Raw genomic sequence first — 25,600 nt, forward strand, 5'->3', positions numbered from 1 at the left:
CCTTCGTCCTCAAGGCTACTTACAAATTTGAAATGACAGCATTTAGAATGCCAGTTACTTAACCTACTCAAAACATCTAGACCTTCAGATAAGATGTTCAGTACCGTGCAGTGGTGAAATCCAAGATAAGCACTTGTAAACTAAATAAAGGGATCTTCTTCTTCTTCTTCTTTTTGGTAAGCATCTATCCTATTTTTCTTCCCTATGAGACCCAAAGAGGCTCACAATGAAACTTTTAAAACAATAAAATAAAAACTATGAAAGACAGTACAATATAAATCCAGCAGTAGACAACACTCAGTTCATATTCCAAGGTCCAAAAATAATAGCAGCAAGAGGTCAAGCAATATTAAACACCTTCTGAAGAGCCATGTTTTCATGTTATGGAGGAAAATGTACAGAGTAGGGCTTTGCTTGCCTCCATAAGGAGGTGTTATCAGAAACAGAACTGGCACCACACCACAGAGAATGCCTTGCCAAGCCTCAGACAGGCTGGTATCATTTTGCAAATGAATCCAATCATATGAGAAATTTATACTATGCACATAATTTTTGCCATGCAATTAGACAGATTGTTTTAATGGAAGGCAATGTACAAATTTAACGATAAATAAAAATACATGCCATGTGTCAAGGAAGAGCAAACATTAGACTGTCCTGTTCTCCCCACTTCCACAGAATATATTTTGTAATACAGACACACCCCATGACAAACTCTCCACTGGAGAAACTGCAGGCACACAAAGAATGACCACATAACTTCTGGTAAGCTTAACTGCAAAAATGTCAAGTGTGACAAAAATATAAATATTGCCTTTTCTGTGTATTAACTGTGGAGCCAACTATACCTAAGTTAGCATATTCGTCAACATTTCACCAATGAAAACAGGGAATGTGTAGGGGTGTGGCTAAGCAATCTGGGAGGCACGGCACACAGTTCTGGTTACATGCATACCGCAAACAGAAAGCAGATTATAAAGTGCATGCAGAGCACATTATTCTAGATTACCAGAGCATCCCATGCCCACCAACATTTTGCAGGTGAAAATAGGAAAAGCCTGGTAACAACCAATTCTCATACCAGGGATTACTGCCCAAGTCTCCCAGACATTATTATACATTGCTGGAGCCTGGATTCCATTCGCAAGATATTAAGGTTGTGGTCGTCCACACGACCAGTGTACAGGTGTTGAGGTGGGCTGGTGGGGAGGCAGGATCCCACCTGCCTCCTGCAGATGATTGCCTGTCCCCTGCAAGTTCTGCCATTCGTGCGGCACACGAGTGGTGCCACAGTGAGCAGGAGAGCCAGAGGAAGAGGTTTGGAGATTTCCCTGCTGCCGAGTATTCCTGCTGCCCAGGTCTGTGGCTGCTTAGGCTGCAGGCTGCCTGAGCAGCCCCACGACTGGGGAGTAGGGTAGAAGAGTGCACTCGCGCCCTTCAACCTCACTTTTAACCTGGGTAGAAAACCTGGGCTACCCAGCAGGACAGTGCTGGGATCGGTCCTGACCCCAGCGTGCCACACGACCAGCCCTACCCGGGTAGAGCTGTGCAGGCCAGGATAGGGTTGATCGTGTGAACAGCCCCACTGTTTTGCACTGCATAGTGCCTTACTGTGCTTCCATTGACATGCAGGTGCACTAGAGACACCATGAACCCATCCACCCACTTGGAGATTTAATTTCTAAAGATTCTGAGGAGGGAGCTGAATCCTGAAGATTGGCAGCCCACATACAGCACAAGGCTAGATGGGTGGCATTGCACTGCCCATGCTGCTGCATGGGACAGAAACACAACATCAAAGCAGTTGTACAAGAGCACTTGTGCACAGCTGCTGAAAAATTCTGTGAATGTAGTTGCACAGCAGTACAGCCATTATTTCCAATTTTCTGGCACCCTTGTGAAATTGAACAGGAAGCAAAATTACAGGCAATGCCTTACCAGGGACAGATTCCAGAGAATAGGAACTGTCCCTGGTGGTACAGTCATCCCTCGCCAACCGCAGGTTTCCCAATCACGGTTTTAAGTATATGTGATTGGGAAAATGTGGCAGGTCTCGCCAACTGTGACCCAAGTATTCGTAGTTTGGCAAGATTTTTTGGTAATTGGGGTTGCGATTTCCAGGGGATGGGGTGATTTCTGGGGGTTCTGGAGTGATTGATTTTTTCTATTTTAAACTGTATTTTGTGGACTTTTTGCGACTGACTCCCCTAATCCCCATTTACCATTTATTTTAATGCCTCGCCAACTGCGAATTCACCAACCACGAGCTTTTCCCGGAATGGAACCCTCATTGCTGGTGAGGGTTGACAGTACAGTTGGCACCTATGTGTTCACCTTTGAACTCCAGTCTGCACCTCCTGAAACATATAGGAGGCAACACTGACTAACTATGCCCAACTGTTTTCAAATGTGCTATTTTCATTCCATACAAACCCACACAATGTTTAATGCAATTATGATTAAACTGAAAATCTTCAGAAGATTTTAGATGTAGCTCCTCCATCCACTAGAGGTGATGACAGCACTCTGTTTTAAAGAAGTTTCCCCCTCAATTAGTGTGGCATGCTGGGTGATGGGTATGTGTGTCATAAGATCTTTTGCCTTGAGCTTGACAGACTAGTTTCCAAGGAGGCAGGCTGTGTAAAAGGATCTAGGTCAGCAGAACAACTGTGCCTAGGTCAAAAATTCAAATGGAGGTGTATGGAAAGATGTCCTTGATCAAAGGACACTGGAATCACTGTAAGAGAAAATGTCATTCATATTTATGTCCTATACATTCCCACTCCACGGGACTGCTTGTCACTCCTTACATCATTCTAGTCCACAGGACTGCCTGTCACTCCTTACATCATTCTAGCTATCAGGTTGTCATTGTTATTCAAGACATTCTATCTGCTTATAATAATGACGGCATTACTGACTATGGCATTTTATTGCTGCTTTGGACAACAGCAGGGTACAATGAATAATGCCTCTTCAAATGCAACTGAATTATATGTTTATTTCTTTTGTTTGACCTCTTTATTATTATTATGGATACAATTATAATTTTGTTACTTAAATGTTGCTTGTGTTGTTTTCAAGTCACTATGAAACTGGGAGTGACAACCATTGTTCCATTAACATTTAACAGATCCTCTTGATGTGGTGTTCCTGAGGTTCCCTCTTTATAAAAGTGACACACACAGATGGGCATCAGTGTTCTCTCTAATTTTTTTTTTAATCTGTGAGTTTTGTTCTGGGCGGCAGCATCAAGGCAGTGTGTGCACACATACATTCAGAAAGGGACCTTCCAGATTCAACCTGAGCAAGATCTAAAATTTTTGTTGGAGCTAGGACCCTGGCAGCATCAGCTCTCAGCTGCAATGTCTTATAGTGACCACTGTGGGGGGGGAGGATTAGGGTCATGGAAAAGTACTAGACTCCTCCCCTCTTTGTTCTTCCAGTATTAGCCTCCATTTTGTCTCTCCAGAGATGGCTGTTTGTTTGTTCTCTCTCTTCAGCCATGAGCTACCACTCATTTGTTTGTAACCTTTTCTTTCAATAAATACTTGTAGTTCTTCAGTACTAGAGAACTGTCTCAAGACCTCTTGCTTTGCTGCTTTCTCACCAAACTGGTTTTACTTTGCTATTTGAGGACTGAACTGCCATTCTTCCCCAACAAAATCAACTGAGTAGACAATAAAAAACATGTGAGCATACACACACACACGCCTTAGAAGGAACACTCATGGGCATGCAGGCAGAGACTTTGAATGGTACACATAAAACTTGATGTAGTAGTAGTAGTACTTTATTACAGCCAACGGCCTCTCAATACAACAAAACCACGCACGCCACTTCAGAACATCAAAAGAAACTGCAATAGAAACAGTACAGTAAGAGTATCATCCATGAAGAATTTTGTCTAGATAAAATCTGTTCACCCTCCTACTATACTATGCCTGCATCTAACCTCTCAACATGTCTTCTGCGGAGTTTACTTGCAATACAAAGAAACTTAGCTACGTTTGTCGAGATGAAATCATCCAAGTCTGCAAGTAAAAACTCCACTTTCTCCTGACCTGAGGTCAATCTGCGATCTCTTAAAAGAGGGAAAATTAATTCTGTTCGTAACTCCTTATAGAAACAACAATTCAACAACACATGTTTGGTAGATTCAACCTCTCCCGCATGACACGGGCACAATCTCTGGAGATAAGGGATTTTCAGAAATTGCCTTTCCAGGACGGCTGAAGGAAGGGCATTGAACCTGGCCGCAGTCATTGCTCTACGGTGTTCAACGAAGGATAGCTTTGTCAAGTATCGAGCCGGGAGCCGACTATCAATTTGGGCCCCCATAAAAACCCCAGATCTTATTTTACTAACATCCTCCTGCCTGGCAATGTCCATTATGCGTTGGTTTATGGCATCTGAGGCCTTCTCGAGGCCCATCTGTCTTATCACCGAAGATGAAAAACCCAACCTACTTAATCTGTTGTCAATGGACCATTTCCATCGGGTCTTAAAAGAATCTTCTAGGACTAACGGGGCAAGCCCATCAGGGCAGAAAAACAACTTGCGCCAAAAACTGAACATGGCCTTCCAGATTCTAGACTCAACAGTAGGCCAGCCCACTTCCATTCTAAGGCATGAGTTGATGATGATGATGAACTTGATGAGTTTTACTAAAAGCAGTTCACTTCAGAGAAGGTAGGTAGATACTCTTAAAATTATACAGATCAACATTCTATATATTAAAATCACATTCAAGATAGCAGGAAATAAAGGAAATAGAACAATGATTAGCAAATACCAATAAGAAGGATGCTATTGAGCAAGATACCTAAACACTGCTATCTACATATCTCATTGTTGACCAAGTCCTATTTATCTATTGGGTAGAAGATTCTTCCACTATCCTTACTCAACAAGAGCATCTTAATTGATCTTATTTAATACCTAACATCTAAGTTAAATATTCCATCATTGAGATCATGATCTGGTTTATGCAGAAGTGGTTAGAAACAATCTTCTATTTTCTAAAATACAGTATTCTCAATCTGGAGGATAGGGTCTCTGTTGCAGGATTTGAGTCTGTTCACTGTGAATGGCCTCTCACTATGGCTTTTGCCCTAAGGCAATTCCTCTTCATTGTGCCTAGATCTAACAAAGGGATGCTAGTTATTTCTTAATGGGATACTGACCCTGTCTCTCCTCCGCTGCCTCTCCTCCTATTCCTACCCGTACCCTTCTATATAGCCACCGACTCCTTCACATAACCCTCATCTTAGGGGACACATCTTGCGTGCCAGGATCTGCTCTGACACTGGAAGAGACGAAAAGTGGACCAAAAATGATCTATCACTGAACAGACGGAGGCTCGATTTCCTGGACAACACCAAGAATCCCTTCTTTCTTTCTTTTAATTTATTTATTTGCATTTTATATCCCGCTCTTCCTCCAAGGAGCCCAGAGTGGTATACTACATACTTAAGTTTCTCCTCACAACAACTCTGTGAAGTAGGTTAGGCTGAGAGAGAAGTGACTGGCCCACAGTCACCCAGCAAGTATCATGGCTGAATGGGGATTTGAACTCGGGTCTCCCCATTCCTAGTCCAACACTCTAACCACTACACCACGCTGGCTCTCTTCTGTGTGCTCTCACTCTCACAGCCTCTGAAACCTGCTTAAATCCACAGTGTCAGTACTGAATCTAGAGATTTGAATGAAATACAAGATTTTTCATTGTGGTTAGTAAGAATAAGTCTCAGCTGAAGTACTAAAACAGCATAGTTGTCCAGGCTACAACCTCCCATGCCCTTGGTTTCCAAAAATTTTAAACGCAAAAAAACCTTTGTGGCCTCACACAAATCGATGAATTACTGCAGTTCATACAGTGCATGTAGTATGGCCCACGTTCATCCTGAAACCTATTGACTGGAGTGTGTGTATGTATATAAAAACAAAACATATCAATTGCAATTTTACTATTATTCAAAAGTTGGCAATATCCCTGAGTTAAACTACACTGGAATTATTCTCAATGATAATGTTGAGCCAAAGTCATCCTGAAGGCAAGATTTTTGTGTATGCTGTGCACAGCTCTCCACCCCTTTAACAGGAAAACTGAATGCTTTTAAGAGGCTTTATTTATTTATTTATTTTATTACATTTCTAGATTTTCTCATCCAAAGGCTCTGGGTGCACAACAAATCTTAAAAACATAAAAACAAACACCATTTAAAAACACACTGGTTAAAAGAATATAAAAACAATTTTAACACAATTCAGAGCCATTTAAAACCAATTAAAATACTTAAAAACATTTTTAAAACCTTGGAAGGCCAGGCCAAACAAGTATGTGTTTAGGGCTCTCTTAAATTCCAACATCGAGCCTAAACTATGGATATCTGCCAAGAGTTCATTCCATAGGCCAGGAGCAGTTACAGAGAAGGCCCAACTCTGAGTTGCCGCCAGACGTACCAGTGGTAAATGGAGACTGACCTCTCCAGATGACCTCAACATGCGATGGGGAACATACTGAAGAAGTTGCTCTCTAAGGTAGCCCAAATCCAAGCCATTTAGGGCTTTTAAGGTAATAACCAGCACTTTGTATTTTGCCTTGAAACATATTGGCAGCCAGTGCAACTGTTTTTAAAAAGGTATAATATGGTATCTCAAGACCAGTCTGGCTATCACATTTTGAATTAACTGAAATTTCCAAAATATGTACAAAGGCCCCCACGTAGAGCACATTGCAATAGTCAAGCCTGGAGGTTACCAGCTGATGCACCACTGTTCTGAGATCATTCTCTTCAAGGAATGGATGCAGCTGTTGAATCAGCCTCAGCTGATGGGAAGTGCTCCTGGCCATAGCCTCCACATGAGATACCAGGGTGAGGCCTGGATCCAAGAGCACTCCCAAGCTACAGTACGTACCTGTTCCTTCTGAGGGAGAGTAACCCCATCCAGCACAGGAAGACCTAACTCATCCCTCAAATTTCGATCCCCCACAATAAGCATGTTTGTATTGCTTGGATTCAGCTTCAAATTTGTTATCCCTCATCCAGCCCATTACTGCCCATAGGTAGGTACTTAGGGAGTGAATGCCATTTCCTGATGATGATAAGGAGAAATAGATGTGGGTGTCATCAGCTTACTGGGAACACCCTGCACTAAATCTCCTGATGATCTCACCCTGCGGTTTCATGTAGATGTTAAAAAGCATTGGTGACAGAATGGAGTCCTGAGGGCCTCTATATAATAGCTCCCATTTCAAAGAGCTTGGTGGATCACCAAGCTCCACATCTGGAATCTGCTTGAGAGATAGGAGTTTATGCTTATGATACCACAGTGATATTCTTCTGTCAAAAATAAAATGCTATTAAAATGTTTATTATATTGATGGGTTTGTCTTGAATGTTGTAGCAAGGCTTTATTTTCCCTTGGTCCTAGCAACACACTGTTCTGCTAGGACAGACCAGTGATTTGAATTTGGGGGCAACTAGATCGAGCTGTTCATTCCAAACCTGCATTAGATTTTCAGATATAATTGTTTTAGAAGGCCTGAGGGCCCACTGAGCAATATGGCAGGCTATAAATGCAAACATTAAAATAAAAAGGCATTTGCTATCTTACATCTTGGAGGATAAGACAAGCAACCTTGGAGCACTTGCGTTTGGTCTAGAAGTTTCTGTTACCTCTGCTAGCATAACATTCTTGTTTTCTTTGTGTGTGGAAGTTTTACCATTCAACAGACTATAACCAAGACCCAGTTGGTCAAAACATGGTAGAATTGAATGAATTAAGAATAAGTCAACAAACAGCAGATGGATCTTGGGGTACTTAAGTACAGTAAAAACAATGCATGCACTAATACACATTAAGGTTATTCATACGACCAGCCCTACCTAGAGTTGCCATATTCTGGATTTCCAAATCTGGGTGCCTAATTTGTATATTATGTAAATTGGCTTGAAAATAATTTTTGAGCAGAGTAGTGACTGCATGTTTTGCTCCATAACTCCACTTCTACAAGGGCTAGAGCTTAGCTTTTATTTTAAAAAATGAAAGCTGAAATCCAGGTGAATCTGGGTGGGCTAAGCAATCTGGGTGAGATGTTTAAAAACCGGGTGGAACCCAAAATTCCAGGGGGCATGTCAACTCTAGCCCTACCCGTGTAGAGCTGGTCATTTGGAGTGCTGATATTGGCCCCAATCCTGGTGCTCTGCAACAGGGTAGCCTAGGTTTTGTACCTGGGCTAATAGTGAGGTAGAAGGGAGCAAGTCCACCCTTCTACCAGCTGGGCAGCAGGAGCGCCCAACAGCAGATAAATCTCCCAATGCACCTGCACTCCTGGCACAGTGCACTGTGGGATGCCAGAGGGCTTCTTCCTCCAACTCCTGACTCTGCCACTTGAGCTTTCAGGTGAAGGGCGATAGTCTGCTGGGAGGAGTCTGTCTTCCCACCAGTCCGTGCCCAAACAAGATGAAATGGTCATGTGAACGACCTTATCTGATTATTTAAATGCATAATTAGTTAAAAAGCTAGTGTGCATGTGCCTAATGCTGAAACAAGCTGTACAGATTAGATGCAAATGCAATGAAGGTGAAAGATACATTTGTGGCAGAGTTCATTGCTTTATGCTAAGCCAAACATCTGGTTCATGTATGTTAGTATTGTCTGCCATGACTGACAGCCATCACTGCAGCAAATCTCCACGGCTTCAAACAGGATTCCCTACCCCCACCCACCAGCCTTATCTGGAGTTCCCAGAGATTGAATCTGGGACCATGCAAAGCATGAAAAGCATGTGCTCTTTCACTGAGCTACACCCCTTTCCCAAATTCAGTGAGCCCTTGTGCTGCCAGGTCCATAACAGCACTGCAGGTTACCTGGCACATCTACTGTATCTGTTGCAGTGTTACTTCACACTGTTTACAAACAGTTGCCACCCATTCATAACTTATATGGATGGATGCTCAAACCATGCCCATTTGTTCACAATTCCCTACAACAACTCAATGCACCCCAAGTTCTAGCCGGCTCTGGCTTAACACTGGGGGACTGACAACCTATGTCTAAGCTGCCTTTCCACTGCACCAGAAGCCTTTCTAACTTGGCCCCTTTCCCTGCAGCTCAGGTCTGTCTGAAGTGGGCCAGCACATGTTTCATACCCACATCTCTGAACTTCTCAGGCCTCACAATCACCTCTATAACATAAAGGAACAGCCTGTCCATCTACTTCTGCCCAGAGAAAGATGACTACAAACTTACCCTCAATGCACTCCAGCTTTGCAGACAACTTTACACTCTCTTTCACCCTCACGCACGGACCCTCACGCTCTTTCCCCATCCCTCTATGCTAGGATTCTCTCAATCATGCATTTGTTAAGAAACCAGGTGCTTTGCTCAAGATCTAGCATTTTGTAGTCAGACATTTCTGCCTGGCTCACCAAGTGGTTGCCAACTACCAGTTTAATCTCATGTGCTTCTGTCTTTAATAAATGTAACCCCAGTTTTTCAAAGAGATCTGTCTTGACTCCATTGCTCCCTTTTGGGTACTCTGACCCCAATATCACCTTTACCTGGAGCCAGTTTTCTGGCTACCTTATAAAACAAAATTGCTGTATGAACTTAATTCAACTTAATCAGCCAAAGGCAGAGTCACAGAGTGTGGTAACAACCATGCATCTGAGTAAACATGGTAATGAGGCAATACATTAAAACAGAAATAATATCCAGCATATTAGTTCTGCTTCTACAGATATTTCCAGCTGTCTTAATTCTTGACAGATAAATTTACGTGCTTCAGATTAGCACTGACTTTAAAAATTGATTTTAAAAAAATCTTAGCTTTTGGTCATACTTCTCTAAATGCCAAGATTGATTTTAAGAATCATTCCAACCACAACTATTTGCTTCTAAACTTACAACAACAAATGGTTTCACTTCCCCATCACTTCAGGAGAAACTGCTTCGGTATTTGCCAACTAGCCATAGTTGCAAAACTTGTATGAAACCACCTGTTTCAGTTTTAGCCACAAAAGCATGAACCAGATGTTAAAAGTTATGCTTAAGCAATCTTGTTCATCATAGCAGTCTTGAGAGATTCACAGTTCTTTAAAAACAAAATTTACACAATTGGTATATGTCAAATAGAATTTCAGCAGCAGCCTTTTGAATATTGGATGCATAAGTAAAAGAGACTAAAATTGTCAGGTTTCAATTGTCACACAAATAGCTCTGCTACTAGCTATCATAGGAACATAGGAAGCTGTCATATACTAAGTCAGACCACTGGTCCATTTAGCCTAATATTGTCTACACAGACTTGGCAGCAGCTTCTCCAAGATTACAGGCAGGAGTGTTTCTCAGCCATATGTGGAGATGCCAAGGAGGGAAACTCAATGTTCTTCCCTGCATGTTCTCCCCAGAGTGGCCCCATCCCCTAAGGTAAATATAGTGCTCACATGTCTCCCATTCAGTTGCAAACCAGGGTGGACCCTGCTCAGCAAATGGGATGATTCATGCTTGCTACCACAAGACCAGTTCGCCTCCCTTGAGAAGGAGAGCCAATAACCCACATTTCTATAATACCGAGTCTATGAGATTCTGGCTTCAAAACTTGTTATAGCTGTAACACAAATCCTCAAATGTAGGTAAGTCTCCCCATCACATGGACTAGGAAGGTATATGGGGAATAAAACACCTTTGGCAGTGAACACCAAACATTCTGCTCCAACTGCAGGTACTGCTGATCAAACAACCATCTCACTCTTATCTCAAAGAGTACATATCACTCTTTGCAAGATACAAACTATTAGGTGTGCAGTGATACAAGCAAGAACTGCATGTGAAGCTGCCTGCAATTTCCTTCAATCGACAGGTGAGTCATGTGCAGATAGCCATATATTCACCCCTAGCAGATGAACCCCCACCTGCAGGTCCCTCAACAGAGGTGAGACATGTAGAAACATATTCATTAACTGAGGAATGCTGATAAACACATAGTTAAAGTTACAGGTTTTACCTTTTTGTCTGTTGCTACAAAAATACTGTTGCTGAGTGATAGAGCATCTGCTTTGTATGCAGAAGGTCCCAGGTTCAATCCCTGGTATCTTCAGATAGGGCTGGTTAGGAATGTGCACGAACCTGTTTGGAGGCCCTTTTACAGGCCTCCAAACAGGTTTGAAAGACCAGCAGGCTGGGGGAGGGGATACATTTAAGGGCGGGGGAGGATGCTCTTACCCCTCCCACCATGTTTCCCCCACCAGCACTGCACTTTAAAAGGGTCTGGTGGAGTGGCAGCGTACCTCCCTGCTGCCCCCTTGCCTCGTCAGACAACAGAAGCACATGTCAGACACCTTAAAGGTATCCCGTGGCTAGAGTGCTGGACTAGGACCGGGGAGACCCGAGTTCAAATCCCCATTCAGCCATGATACTTGCTGGGTGACTCTGGGCCAGTCACTTCTCTCTCACCCTAACCTACATCACAGGGTTGTTGTGAGGAGAAACTTAAGTACGTAGTACACCGCTCTTGGCTCCTTGGAGGAAGAGCGGGATATAAATGTTTTTTAAAATAATAATAATAATAACAATAATAACAGGTTAGCATTAGAAGAGGCATTTTCCAAGAGGACTCACTATCCCCTCTATTGTTTGTAATCGCCATGACCCCACTTTCACAAATACTCAACAAAACAGGCCTCGGATACCAAACATCTAAAACATCAAGTCAAATCAACCATCTGCTGTACATGGATGATCTGAAGTTGTATGGAAAGTCTCAGTCAGAAATTGAATCACTGCTAAACACTGTCCATATATTCAGTAGCGATATAGCAATGGAGTTTGGACTAGACAAGTGTGCTGCATTAATAATGAACAGAGGAAAAATAACAAAAACAGAAGGAATAGAACTGCCCAATGGAAGCAACATCAAGAACCTGGAAGAGAAAGAACATTACAAATACTTGGGCATTCTCCAGGCTGATAACATTGCACATACTGAAGTTAAAAGAAAAATTGGAAGTGAATACATCAGGAGAGTTAGAAAAATCCTCAAGTCCAAAGTCAATGGCGGGAACACCATACAAGCCATAAACACCTGGGCTATACCTGTTATCAGATGCACTGCAGGAATCATAGACTGGACCCAGGCAGAGCTAGAGACGCTAGATCGTAAGACCAGGAAAATCATGACCATCAATCATGCTCTGCACCCCCGCAGTGATGTCGATAGGCTATACCTCCCTCGCAGCTCAGGTGGAAGAGGAATGCTGCAAGTCCATCAAACAGTAGAGGAGGAGAAAAGAGGCCTTGAAGAATATATCAAGGACAGTGAAGAAGATGCACTTCAAATGGTCAAGAACGAGAAACTATTCAACACCAATCAAACAAAGCAGGCCTACATGAAAGAACAGGTCAAGAACCGAGCAGAAAAATGGAAAAATAAGCCCCTGCATGGTCAATATTTGCACAATATAAGTGGAAAATCAGACATCACCAAGACCTGGCAATGGCTTAAGAATGGTAACTTGAAGAAAGAAACAGAGGGTTTAATACTGGCTGCGCAAGAACAGGCACTAAGAACAAATGCAATAAGAGCAAAAGTCGAAAAATCCACAACAAACAGCAAGTGCCACCTTTGTAAAGAAGCAGATGAAGCAGTGGACCACCTAATCAGCTGCTGTAAAAAGAACGCACAGACTGACTACAAACAAAGGCATGACAAGGTAGCAGGGATGATACACTGGAACATCTACAAAAAATACAAGCTACCTGTAGCCAAAAATTGGTGGGACTATAAAATTGAAAAAGTGGTAGAAAATGAAGATGCAAAAATATTATAGGACTTCCGACTACAAACAGACAGACTACAGAATAGAAGAAAAAGAAATAGAAAAAATCACCAAATACAAAGATCTACAAATTGAAATTGAAAGGCTGTGGCAGAAAAAGACCCAAATAATCCCAGTGGTAATTGGCGCCCTGGGTGCAGTTCCAAAAGACCTTGAAGAGCACCTCAACACCATAGGGGCCACAGAAATCACCATCAGCCAATTACAAAAAGCAGCTTTACTGGGAACAGCCTATATTCTGCGACGATATCTATAACAACAACAACATTGACAATAAAATTCTGGCATCCCAGGTACTTGGGAAGGACTCGATGTCTGGATAAAACAAACCAGTCAATAACACCTGTCTGACTGTGTAAACAAGAAATAATAATTTGAGTTGTCTCCTGCTGGTTCCATGCACATCCCTAGGGCTGCTATAGTGACAGTAAGGCTTAAGAGGAGGACTAGGCCTCAACTGGAAGGTGGGCCTTTCCTAATAAGGTAGAAAGCCCAGGAAATTCAAAGCAGAAGGACCAATCCAGAGGGCTGGATGAGAGTGATACGCACAGCTGCCACCTACTGGAGGGTAGGGATGTGCACAAACCGGTTCGGAGGTATGGAGTTTGGGCTGGTTTGGCGGTGGTGGTGGGGTTTACCTTTAAGGAGCAGGGAGGGTGCTCATCCAGCCCCCGCCACATTTCCTTCACCGGCGCTGTCTGCAAAACCGCTAGCATGGGGCAGCAGCATACCTCCTTGCCTCCCCGGTCATTGTCAGACCGGAAGTGGCCAGTGCCCGTGAGCACATCACACACATGCACGTACAACCCCAGCCAGGTCATCATGCGGAGGTGGGGATGAGCACCCTCCCTGCTCCTTAAAGCTAACCCCCCCTTCGCCGAAGAGGCCGAGCACCGTTTTGTGCACATCCCTACTGGAGGGAAGCAAGCTTTTGTTCTGTTGGTTAGTCTGTCCCAAGAGGGCCTTGAGGAAGTAGCAGGCTGGGAGCTGCTCTGCAAATGGGAAGGCTGCAGCCAGTGTGTAACCAGTTAGGACCGGTTTAAGTAGACACATAAAAGGGACTTGAATTTTTCTTTTCTGTTTCGCTGGAATCTGTGCTACCTATTTTAATTTTTTTAAAACCCTCTCTTATAATTGTTCTTATTGCATACTTTTTCTTTGAATCTAATAATAAACCCTTGCTGAAGTGTGCTATTCTTCTTTTGGGTTTGCCTTAGTCACACACCTCTGAAGGCCTAGGACTGGCTGAGCCCCTTTTGGGAGGGTTTTGCCACTTTACACCTCCACCATCCCTACCTCAGAAAGCTTATATGCAGAGTGGGTATTCCCACATCAAAATAAAGTGGATGGTGGCCGCCTACTGTGAATCCTTTACAGTCAAGGATTAAACCCCAGTGAACTCCCCCCTCCTCCTTTGGCTTGGATAGGAATCATGAGAGCAGGAAAAGATTCCCGACTGAAATCTTTAACTGTTGCTGCCAGTCAATGTAGACCATACTGAGCCAGATGGACCAAAGAGTTGACTCAGCATAAGGCAGCTTCCTATGTTTCTGCAGTTACCCATTATTATACCTATCCCCACATTTTTCTTGACTTCTCACATGCTACTAGGCAACCCTTCATCACGCACCGAGGAGAGTTCCCCACCCATATGGGGTCAGCAGCAATAACAATGCCCAGTAAAAAAACACCAGCTGTTCCTGTCTGGGGTGTCACCAGGTTGGTCTAGCAGGGCTCATTTGCCTTTGAAATCTGTTTGACAGCCAAATAACAGATGCAGTCATATTTAGCACTGGGATTTAGTGCACATGTTACTCTGCTGTCTATCATGCACTTTCAGAAGCTCAGGAGCACTGCTAAACAATCAGATTGGCAACCCTATTAATTTATATTGCCTTCAGAAGCCATTCCATTACTTATAGGGTCTAAGAGCTATGCCTGTTGTAATGATAGCTCACTTCTTAAGATGGTTAACAGCTATAATTTTCTCTTTCTCACTCACTTGCCCTGTTTGTTACCCACCTCAGCTGTCTCCTGAATAGGCTATACTATGGGAAGGAGGCAAGGACTTCACCACCTCTAGAGCTGGAGATCTGTTTCATGTTTAGTCTATTGAGTTCCAGCAAGAGTAAGCAAGCAGACTCCAACAGCAAACCACCCTCCTGACTTTCCCATCCCCTGGTTTGGTAAACCACTCAGCTGGGCTGTATGAAGACAGATGGTTGCAGTGTATGATGGGAAAATAACTTGCACGCACTTGCAATCCTCTAAAGGAATGTGGGGCAGGCAGGCAGTAGAAATGATGAGAAGTGGGCTGGGGAAATGAAAGGTACCTTGAGTGGATCCATGGGTCTTTGTATCACTCAGTTGCTGCCTTCCTTACCACTAAACTATGGTATTAGCTGTGCAAAAGGAGGAACAATAGACTACTCCAGGCACCATATGTGTGCACTGTGAGTGAGAGAAGGTATGAAATGGGTCAAGTGACATTGTCATGGCTTTTCTGTCAGTATCACATGTTAAATGGTGACTTTCATGCATGGATAATATAGGGATGTCATTGGAGATGATGTGATTAGTAGATGATGACAGAGTTGCTAAAGACTTCTTGGAAGTGGCTATCATTGTATCATTCCATCATTTCCTACTGTCACCGTTATGCGTTTGATATTGCTGCTGGGACATGGGCGTAGCGCCCATTGGACAAACAGGGGCAAATGTCCCTGGGCCCAGAGGGTCAGGGGCCCCCCAAGGGCCATCCAAGCAGGCCACCCCTGCCCCGTTGCCACCACTGCCCGTCCTTTCCCTTGCCCTGCTGCCGCTGCTGCCCCACTACAGCTATTTCGGGAGGGGGGGGGTCCGAGCACTGGCAGGCACTGCAGCTCTCCAGCTGGCCTCTCTGGGCCTCTCCGGCCAAACTGCAGGCCTGCACAGTCTGGATATGGACGTCAGATGCCTGTGACACCACGGGCATGCAGTGTCCATGTCCGAACTCCGCAGCCACGCAGTTTGGCTGGAGAGGCCGGCCAGCCAGCTACAGCACCCACTGCCACCACCCAGCTCACCCCCACCCTCCAGAGGTAAACAGAAATAGTGGCAGAGGGTGGCGGTAGGATGTTGGTTGCCCTGCCCCTTGCGTATGAAGTCAGATGCAGAGGGCATGGCTTAGAGTGCTGGGAGAACACGTGCTTCACATGCGCGAAGGGGGGCCCCCAAATAGGATTTTGTCCCCTGGCCCCCAGGGGTCTCTCTATGCCCCTGTGCTGGGAGATCACAGAATGCAAGCTATCTACACTGGTGTAAGCTTGGACATAGTGGTGGCCATTTTAGCTGGATCATAATATTGCTCTCCTGTCATTTATAGAGCTGTAAATAAGTCCAATTTCTATCCTTTTAATGTTCTGACACCATCATGTGTTTTTACTCTTTCATATTGTGTGTTAAATTTTAAAATGTTCTGACACCATCATGTGTTTTTACTCTTTTATATTGTGTGTTAAATTTTGTATACCGCCTAGAGATATACATATCAGGCGGTATAAAAACATGATAGATAAATAAATAAATGTGAGCAAGCCTTTTATAAAACCCTGATTAAAACTTGGTATAGCCACAGAGGGCAAATTTAATTTTTCTGAGGACTTTGCCAGCTCGCTGGCTGCCATCTACCCCGGATCTAAATCTGCAACACCAAGCTTGGCATGCAAATGCCAGAATACCTTCCTCAAATTGAACTGGATTATAAAATAATAAACCATATCTCCCTAGCCTGACATGATTTCTTCCTCCTCTCATTGACTGCGATACTCCCCAGCCGGAGTGACTTTCCTTCTTACTGATTGGATTAGTGTGAGAAACACAGGAGCCTCAGTTCAGCCCTTGCCAGAAGCTGGGACTACAGAATGTGAAGAAGACTTGAACATCCTTCTGTTCTTCTCCACATTTGCCTTAGAGAAGAGAAATGTGTGAAATTTGTTGAGCATTTTGAATCTCAGACATTATTTTGGAGGACTCCAACTTCCTGATGCATCTTCAGCACCTTTTCTATTGTTGGAACAGACTTTCTTCTCGGGCCATTTCCCCCCCAAAAGTCTCCCAGGCAAAACCAGGAGCCTGGGTGTAGACTGAACTAAGCTAGAGGCTGCCATGGAAAAATTACATTTAAAAATGTAAGGTTTGTGTGTAGGTCCTGATACCAAGCTCTCGCCTACATTCCTGTGGGTGGCAGCCCTGATTTATAGTCCAAGAAGATGAGACTAAATCAGCAACACCAAGCTTGGTATGCAAATGTCAGAATACCTTACTCAAATTGAATTGAATTCTAAGTTAAGAAACAATATTTCCCTAGCCTGACATGATTTCTTCCTCCTCTCACTGACTGCAATACCCCCCAGCCTGACGTGACTTTCCTTCTCACTGTCTGGTCTATTGTGAGAAACATAGGAGCCTCAATTCAGCCCTTGCCAGAAGCTAAATTAGAGCTCCTGACTAACTCAGCTAGTTGACATCTTCCAGGAAAGATGGTGGCGGCAGCGACTAGTACTACTTGTACAGGGAGTCCCCAGCTTACAAACAGGTTGTATTCCAAAAGCTTGTTTGTAAGTCAGATGTTCATAATTCGGAACATATAGTTTCCAAGAGGAATGCTGTGTTTGTATTTGCAGGCTGGTGTTGGTAAGTTGGAGACCTCATTAAAGTAATATGTTATGTTATGGAGCTTTGTTTTGTGAGTGTTTGTAACTTGGAGAGAGTCTGTATACCACTTTTCAACAAGAGTTCTCAAGTCGTTTACACAGAAAAAGAAATATATTATGTATTTTGAAGAGTTTGTGCAAAATAAACTCATACTTTCCAATTACCTACAGATACCACATTTTGCATGAACAATCCTATTACTTAAATTAGATGAGTGCACTACTTTGATTGATTGCCAGGAAATTTAGGACCAGCAAACGGAAGTACTTTTTCACACAATGCATAATCAACTTGTGGAATTCTCTGCCACAAGATGAGGTGACAGCTAACAACCTAGATCGCTTTAAATGGGGTTTGGATAATTTCATGGAGGAGAGGTCTATCAACGGCTACTAGTTGGAGGACTGTAGGCCACCTACAGCCTCAGAGGCAGGATGCCTCTGAGTTCCAGTTGCAGGGGAGTAACAGCAGGAAAGAGAAGGTGCTTTCAACTCCTGCCTATAGGCTTCCAATGGCATCTGGTGGGTCACTGTGTGAAACAGGATGCTGGACTAGATGGACCTTGGGCCTGATTCAGCAGGGCAGTTCTTATGTAAGCCAACGTTTGTGGGCCCCTAAAGTAAAGTTGTGCCATTGAGTTGGTGTTGACTCCTGGTGCCCACAGAGCCCTGTGGTTTTCTTTGGTAGAATGCAGGAGGAGTTTACCATTGTCATCTCCCACGCAGTATGAGATTATGACTTTCAGCATCTTCCTATATCACTGCTGCCCAATAAAGGTGTTTCCCATAGTCTGGGAAACATACCAGCGGGGATTCGAACCAGCAATCTCTTGCTTCATAGGGAAGTTACTTCCCCGCTGAGCCATTCAGCAGCTATTGTGGGCCCCTAGTCGAACTGTTATTTTACTTCCCTTTTGCAAGCCCATTAATAAAAAATTCTATTACTTATATTTAACTTCTTTATCAGTAATCTTTGCAAAATGACTTGGCCCAGTCAACAATGGGCCTCCCCTACTAGTAATAAATAAATAAATAAGATGGTTCCCTATCCCAAAATGGCTCACTATCTAAAAAGAAACATAAGGTAGACACTAGCAACAACCACTCAAGAGATGATGTGCTGAGATTGGATAGGGACAGTTGTTCTTCCCCTGCTTGCAACATATAAGAGAACTGTCACTTTAAAAGGTGCCTCCATTTAGACCTCCTGGATTTTAAAGACAATAGAACAAGAAAAAGTATTTGGACTCAGAGGAACTGATTTCCTCGCCATATCTTTCCAACAATAGGACAGATTCAATCAGGCCAGCCTGGAAGAAACTTTCTTCTGAGCTACCTTCATTTTACCCTTGCCCCTCTGAACGGAAGGGAGTCCAAATCCCTTGAAATGTTTTGTTATTCCCAATCAATTTGGGAATAAATCTTTTTGTTATTCCCAATCTTCAAACCCAGAGTAGTCTCTCAAGCCATCCATCCTGCTGCAAGCCCAAAGAGAATGTCTGTGAAATCATTCCCAAAGGTATTTGACTGCACAGATCTTTGTCTGCTGACCAGAGAGCCCTTCTATTACCCCCTGCTACTGCAACTTCTACGAACCCCAGCCTAACTGCCTGGAGCTTCCCTCACCAAGTGGGTCTGGAAGTGGATCACCACTCGTGTTCTAATTTTTTTCATCTGTGTGCCGAACAAGTTTCGTTCTGGGCGGCAGTATCAAGGCAGTGTGTACGCATGTGCATTCAGAGTGGAACCTCTCTGATTCAACCTGAGCAGGATCTAAAATTGACTGAGCGGATATCAAAAAACATGTGAGCGTGCACACATGCCTTAGAGGGAAGGAACACTGATCAGCTCTGCTGTTAGCCAGCATCACACAAAGCTGTTGTGCAGAACTGAAGAACAGGACTGGGCGACTCATCTATATGGAATCAGAAAGATATTTCACCATAATAATGCCAGTTTTATATTGCACACCCTTGTTACCTAATATTTCATAGTATTTTTAGTATTTAGTATTTTTAATAATGGGATTCGAACTGGCAGGCAACAGAGAAACTATAGTGGCAAACATCAACAAGAGTAGTATATGTAGTTTGAACCAAGGTGGATTTGATTTAAATCAAACTGATTTAAATCACGATTTAAATCACTAGCAGGGTGGATAAAAATCAAAAAAATCTGATTTAAATAAAAAAATCCGATTTAAATTAAAAAATCCAATTTTTTTAATTTAAATCGGATTTTTGATTTAAATCAGATTTTTTTTATTTAAATCGGATTTTTTTTATTTTTATCCACCCTGCTAGTGATTTAAATCGTGATTTAAATCGTGATTTAAATCAGTTTGATTTAAATCAAATCCACCCTGGTTTGAACAACTTTTCATAAAGTAATTGCCATTCAGCTACATGAAGAATAGTTAAACTACAAGTAGTTAAACTAGTTTACTAAAACTGACATTCAGACTAACAAATTGCTTGTGCAATGAACAAAGTTGTACTAATGCAAAAAGCTGCACAAAGTCTGGAGATGATCCAGATTTCAGTACTGCACAGAAGTTCCCCACAAAACATATGAGGACTGCATACCTCACTGCATAAGCGCAACACTAGTCTGGAAAATAAGCTCCAGACTTGGCACAACTAGCTAATACAACAGCCTTGCACTAATGCAACATGTTTGCACAAGTGCTCCATGGATCTGGCTATCAGCCAAACTTTCTAAGTGTATATGAAAAAGTTAGGAAAGCCAAATGCTTTGAGTTGGTAACCATCTTTATTCCTAAGGTTAGCATCCCATTTACAGGTAAGACAAAGTGGGACAACATGGTGTCCAGTAATATACCAATGTGCCACAATACTGTATACCAGGTTTTTCCCCCTTAAAGGCTATATTTTTAAAGGAGATTTCACCAGACATGAAGGCATAATATAGTGAATAAAGATTTAGAAGGTGGAACAATAACAAAGACAACTATCGAAGAAACTGTGCAAGTGCAATTACAGCTTCAGTTGTGAAATGCTATATGGGATAAATATAGGTTTTACGATTGTTACAATCATTCTAAAATGCCTATGCATCCCAAACAAAGGATCAAAACAGACATGATGCTGGTCACGGGTAAAGCGCTAGCCAGACAAATGTTCCACAATAACCCCATCATGCATAAATGCACTTACTTGCAACTCAGCCCATTCATGCACAGAGTTATCATGTCAACAATACATCTGCTTGGTTACTGATCACTGGTATCCTAACTCTATAGTACTCATGAATGGGCCAAGCCTCATGCGTTTATATGTAATGGGTCAGATATTATCTATAACCTGAGCAAGCACCATTCCCATAGTCATTATCGCATCTGTTTTGGCTCTTGTGAAAGTTTAAGGTTTGCATCATTACAACATACACATTCTAATAATATTATATTCTTGTACTGTATTCCATTATATTTGAATCCCACAAGCATTATTGTAAATTCATTTGATCATTGTATCTGTTCAGCAAATAGTTTCCCATCCTATGATAGATAATTTTTTAATCAATAGTTGTTTTTTCTTTTCATTTTGCAAAATGCCTTTTAAAAGTATATGAAACAGAGCTTCACTTAGATGACAATAGCTCCTAGGCTGTCAACATTTGGAAAATTAACTGTAGTTTTAACACTTTTCACAATTCACTAGAAAGATACCCTAATTGTGTCTCGCATCCCTTGTGTGTTATTATTATTATTATTGTTTTTTACATTTATATCCTGCTCTTCCTCCAAGGAGCTCAGAGCGGTGCACTACATACTTAAGTTTCTCTTTCACAACAACCCTGTGAAGTAGGTTAGGCTGAGAGAGAAGTGACTGGCCCAGAGTCACCCAGCTAGTCTCATGGCTGAATGGGGATTTGAACTCGGGTCTCCCTGGTTCTAGTCCAGCACTCTAACCACTACACCACGCTGGTTAAAATTGTTCAAAAAGTGTGGGGTATGCTCAAACTTTGCAACTAACCTCTCTTTATTTCTTTACCTGATGCAATGTTTCAGTTCATACAGTGTGGCTGGAGCTACCGGACTACAATTATTATTCCCAAGGGAGGAAATGCCTCCCATTTGAAGACTTAAAAAAAACGAAAGAAACCCTCTTACCTCAAAGGAATGAAGTTTCTTTTAGGAAAACCAGCAAACTAGAACATAATGAATTTCAAAACACTCCAGTTCCATAGTGACAGAAAACAGCTCCTCACACTCCAGAACAGAATACTCTTTACTTTTGAAATTTGGAACCTGACAACTTTAACCTTTCAACGTTTTGCATTATTTCCAAACGAAGGAAGCTTTTGCTACCCGTTTTCTAAACACATCATTTTTTAAATTTATTTTTTAAGGCCGTCTGCTCAGGCAATGAGAGGCTTTGCAGCAGGGTGGGGGTTGTTTTAAGCTCACCATCCCAAGGACTAGATCACGAGTGAAGAGCGAGAAAGTAAAGAAGAGTTTTTATCTTGGATGTGTGTGTGCAGTGTAAGGAGAGGAGATTTCACACGAGACCTTCCCGGCTCTGCCGCCTCTCCCTCTCAGGGTCGTGCCCATTCGTTTTTGCCTCAGCAGCGGACCCCGCTTCCAGCCTGCTTTGGAAAGGGATTTGGCTGCGCCCGCCCCCTTGTTCCTAATCCTCTCGGAATACCTTAGCCCAAGTTCCCTCCCGAGGAGCAGGCGAGAGTAGCGGGCAGGTCTTTTCCGTGTCAAGGGCTCGTGTCGTCCTCCTCACCTGCTCGAGTTTCTGCCACGGCCCAGAGAAGGAAGAGCCCCCACGAGCAGCAGCAGCAGCAGCAGCAGGAGGACAGGTAGGAGCCGCTGCCTCTGAACCGGGCCATGCTGAGTTGCGCGCCGTGTGTTGTTCCGGACTGAGGCGGCCCCGCGACTTGAACTACTTTGCCCTCCTCGCTCTCAGGGCACGGCCCGCCTCCTCTCAGCCCCGCTGCCCCGGGGCAGCCATGGGCAGGCCCGCCCCACCCTTCGCGGGGGTGGGGTCAGAGAGCAGAGACGCTCCCCACCCACCTCTCTGCGGATCCCCTTCCAGTATGGAAGAAACAAGCAACAAACAAACAAAACCCCGAGTTATTGCTGGGATGGAATAAGGACCTTTCCAGTCGTGGCTCCCTTCTCTGAAACACACACTTTGGGGTTTCCTTTCAGATTCCCTAAAAATGAAGTAATTGGCCTTGAATGCACTTTAAAAAACCGGCAGGGGTGGAGCTATAATTGGGCAGATGGGTTCAAAGAACCGGGGCCTCCAGCTCCTGTGGGACCCCCCAACTCCCCTGCTCGCCCCTCCCTATTGTCTTCATTCTCTCCCTCACTCCAAGGGGCTTTCAGGGAGAGGGGTGAACAGCCTCACTCCCCTACCCCTACCATGCCCCTGCATGTATTGCCCAGAAGTTAATCCCACTGCGTTCAGTGGGGGCATACTCCCAAATATGTTTAGAATGGCAACCTTAAAAGTGGGATTTTCCTACCCTGCTAAGGTAAAATTTCACCCACACGAAGCAGGATCCTTAAAGTGGTAAAAAGTTGGATTTTCCACTCTAACAGTATGTCAGATAACAGGGATTAATGGTCCCTCACATCATATACCACCATCATACAGAGGTTAACACATGGTAAAAAGGTAGAATGCTGTCCCTCCATTCATGATGGGGTTCTCATCTGACCTGGGTTAATGATTGACTTCGGAACATAAGGATGGTTAATAGCCCCGTTCCAGACATCATGCCGTATGAGTACACAGATGTACAAGTGCACAGGTGTCATTCATACATGTGTTTATGTTAAAGACTGTACTTGTGTTCATTTTAAGTGAACCTGAATACAGGCCCTTCAAATAAATAAATAAACAGGCCCTTCAAATAAATAAAATAAAGGTACAGATAGGAAGTGTACTAATGTACCTCCGTTCAGCATAACATGTGAATGACTGTACCTGTATACAGATCTGTACCTGTGTAGACTGTATACTCATTGTATGAGGGTGAAGATAATGTGTGAATGACTTAAGATGGATGGATTTTTCACCACTCTAATCCTAGATTTGTCCAGTAGGACCTGCCAGAACCGGGTCATACTTGGCTTCTATCATGAGCAACAGTCCGCAGTCGTGTAATATCTTTTATTAGAACCAACTAAAATGTCACAAAGTAGTGAGCTTGCATTTAAATTTAATAGATCTTTTCTTCAGGCTACATATTTAGTGAAACAAAGGCAGGGCAAGGTAGATATTAGGGAATAAAAAAAGCCTTGGAAGTCCGTGCTTTATCTCAAAATGGTTCACAGGAGGTGTTTTATTCAGACTAAAACTGCAATCGTAGGCACACTTAGGCATCATTGAACAGAGTGGTTTTATTTTGAGTGAACATGCATCGGATTATGCTGTTAGGTTAGCTCTTGCTGAGTGTAAAACGGATTTTTCATTTCATGGAGGGTTTCTGGGACAAAGAAGAAATAGCAACTCTACCTAAAAATATAGATGCCAGCATTGATTTGGATTTGCCTGTGTTGCTAATTGAAACACAGGGCCCCTTTGTAAATCACAGACAGAATGAAAGAAAAACGTGACAGTCCTTATCTTAGCAAAATTATAGATTAATTATATATGGTGGATTCACTAAAGAACTAATAGAAGGCAAATGGAGTAATATTACCTAGTGATTAGAGAGTGTGTAGTCCTCCCCTCCCAAAGTAAGTTTCATTATTAATGTGGTAGGAGAGAATCTTCCTTCCATTCTAAGATCGCTTTCCTGGATGACTAAATGTTGTAAATTTTAAAAACAGACGAACATGTATATTTAAAAAACAGACAAAAATGACAAGCAGTCATACTGGTGTCCATAATCTACCATGGTTAGTTTGGAACTTCCTTCCTATCTCCAGTTCTCCTATTAACCATTTTAAGGACATTTTTAGTGTTTCACAGTGCAGAAGACAGCAATGACTTCTCCAATACCAGTGAGTTCATGCCTAAGTAAGGATTTGAAATCGGATCTCCTTGGTTCAAGACCACCAAAACATTATTTCATTGGCTGATTGTCCAAGCCTGCATATTATGAGGAATGCTAGCTTTAATTTCTATAGTAGTTTTCCATGTTCAAAATACTTTATCATTCTTATGTTTTGCCTATGTTTTTACTGAAAGAAATGTTTTTATTTGTATAAAACAGTACCCCCTCCCATATTCTCAGTCCAGCAATATACTATGGTCAATGGTATTGAAACCGGCTGAGGAGTCCCACAGACCCAACAGGAATGCACACTCTCTGTCCAGTTCCCAGTACAGATCATTCACCATGGCAGTGTCAGTCCTAAACCATGCTGGAAGCTAGACTGCAGTTAGTTTAGATAATCTGTACATCCAAGAAAGCAGAGGTGGGCTGCCACCACATACTCAAGCATTTTGTCCCAAAAAGGGATGCTAGAAACAGGCCAATAGTTTCTGAATGCAGTGATTCCGAGTGTACTTTTTTAAAAATAATGGTCTTATCACTACTTCCTTCAAAACAGAGTTCTTACTTCCCTGTAAAAAATAACAAGGAGAAAGAGAAGGAGAAAGAGAAGAAGAAGCATTTATAGATTCTTCCATTCATGTGGCCTTTTCTGTCTCTAGCAACTTTAACTAGCCAGGAGGCTTTACACGCAGGACTTCTGCCCCAAATCTCCTTCAGAAGAGAGTGTGTGCGTTCCCACACCAGCCAAACTTACCTTGAAGTCCCTTCGAGATTTTTGGACCTACTCCACACACAAACCGGGCTTTGTGATGCGATTTCTAGCTTATCTCAAGGTGTGTCCGGGTTTTTAAAATGCTGGTTTTAAACTACTTTTTCCGAAAATGCTGGAGCAAATGGGAGAGGCACTGGTGCAGAATCATTAGCATGATAAGAGGCATGTTCTCTTCTGAAATACAGATCTATCTCTGCAGGAGCTCCCCACCCCCGCCCACCGCCTCTCATTGGCTAGAACGGAAAACGGAGCATGCCATGTGGACTTGTTTCAAAAAGAAAACTGAGAGCAGAGGGGAAGGGCTGCTT

General features: G+C 43.0%; 1 protein-coding gene across 8 annotated transcripts in view; it reads right to left on the minus strand.

Annotated features, from left to right (window-relative positions):
- Positions 1–22,830, minus strand: part of PLBD1 (phospholipase B domain containing 1) — a 77,865-nt gene extending 55,035 nt beyond the window's left edge. The window contains exon 1 of one of the 8 annotated variants that reach the window (XM_053257175.1): positions 22,291–22,830. In XM_053257175.1, coding sequence (XP_053113150.1) covers positions 22,291–22,396 — 106 coding nt within the window. In that variant the 5' untranslated portion in view covers positions 22,397–22,830. The other 7 variants (XM_053257183.1, XM_053257180.1, XM_053257181.1 and 4 more) reach the window with 7 other exon arrangements.
- Positions 22,831–25,600: the final 2,770 nt, after the last annotated feature.

The sequence above is a fragment of the Hemicordylus capensis genome, chromosome 5 (genome assembly GCF_027244095.1).
Source record: "Hemicordylus capensis ecotype Gifberg chromosome 5, rHemCap1.1.pri, whole genome shotgun sequence".
In the NCBI taxonomy this organism is placed as follows: domain Eukaryota; kingdom Metazoa; phylum Chordata; class Lepidosauria; order Squamata; family Cordylidae; genus Hemicordylus; species Hemicordylus capensis.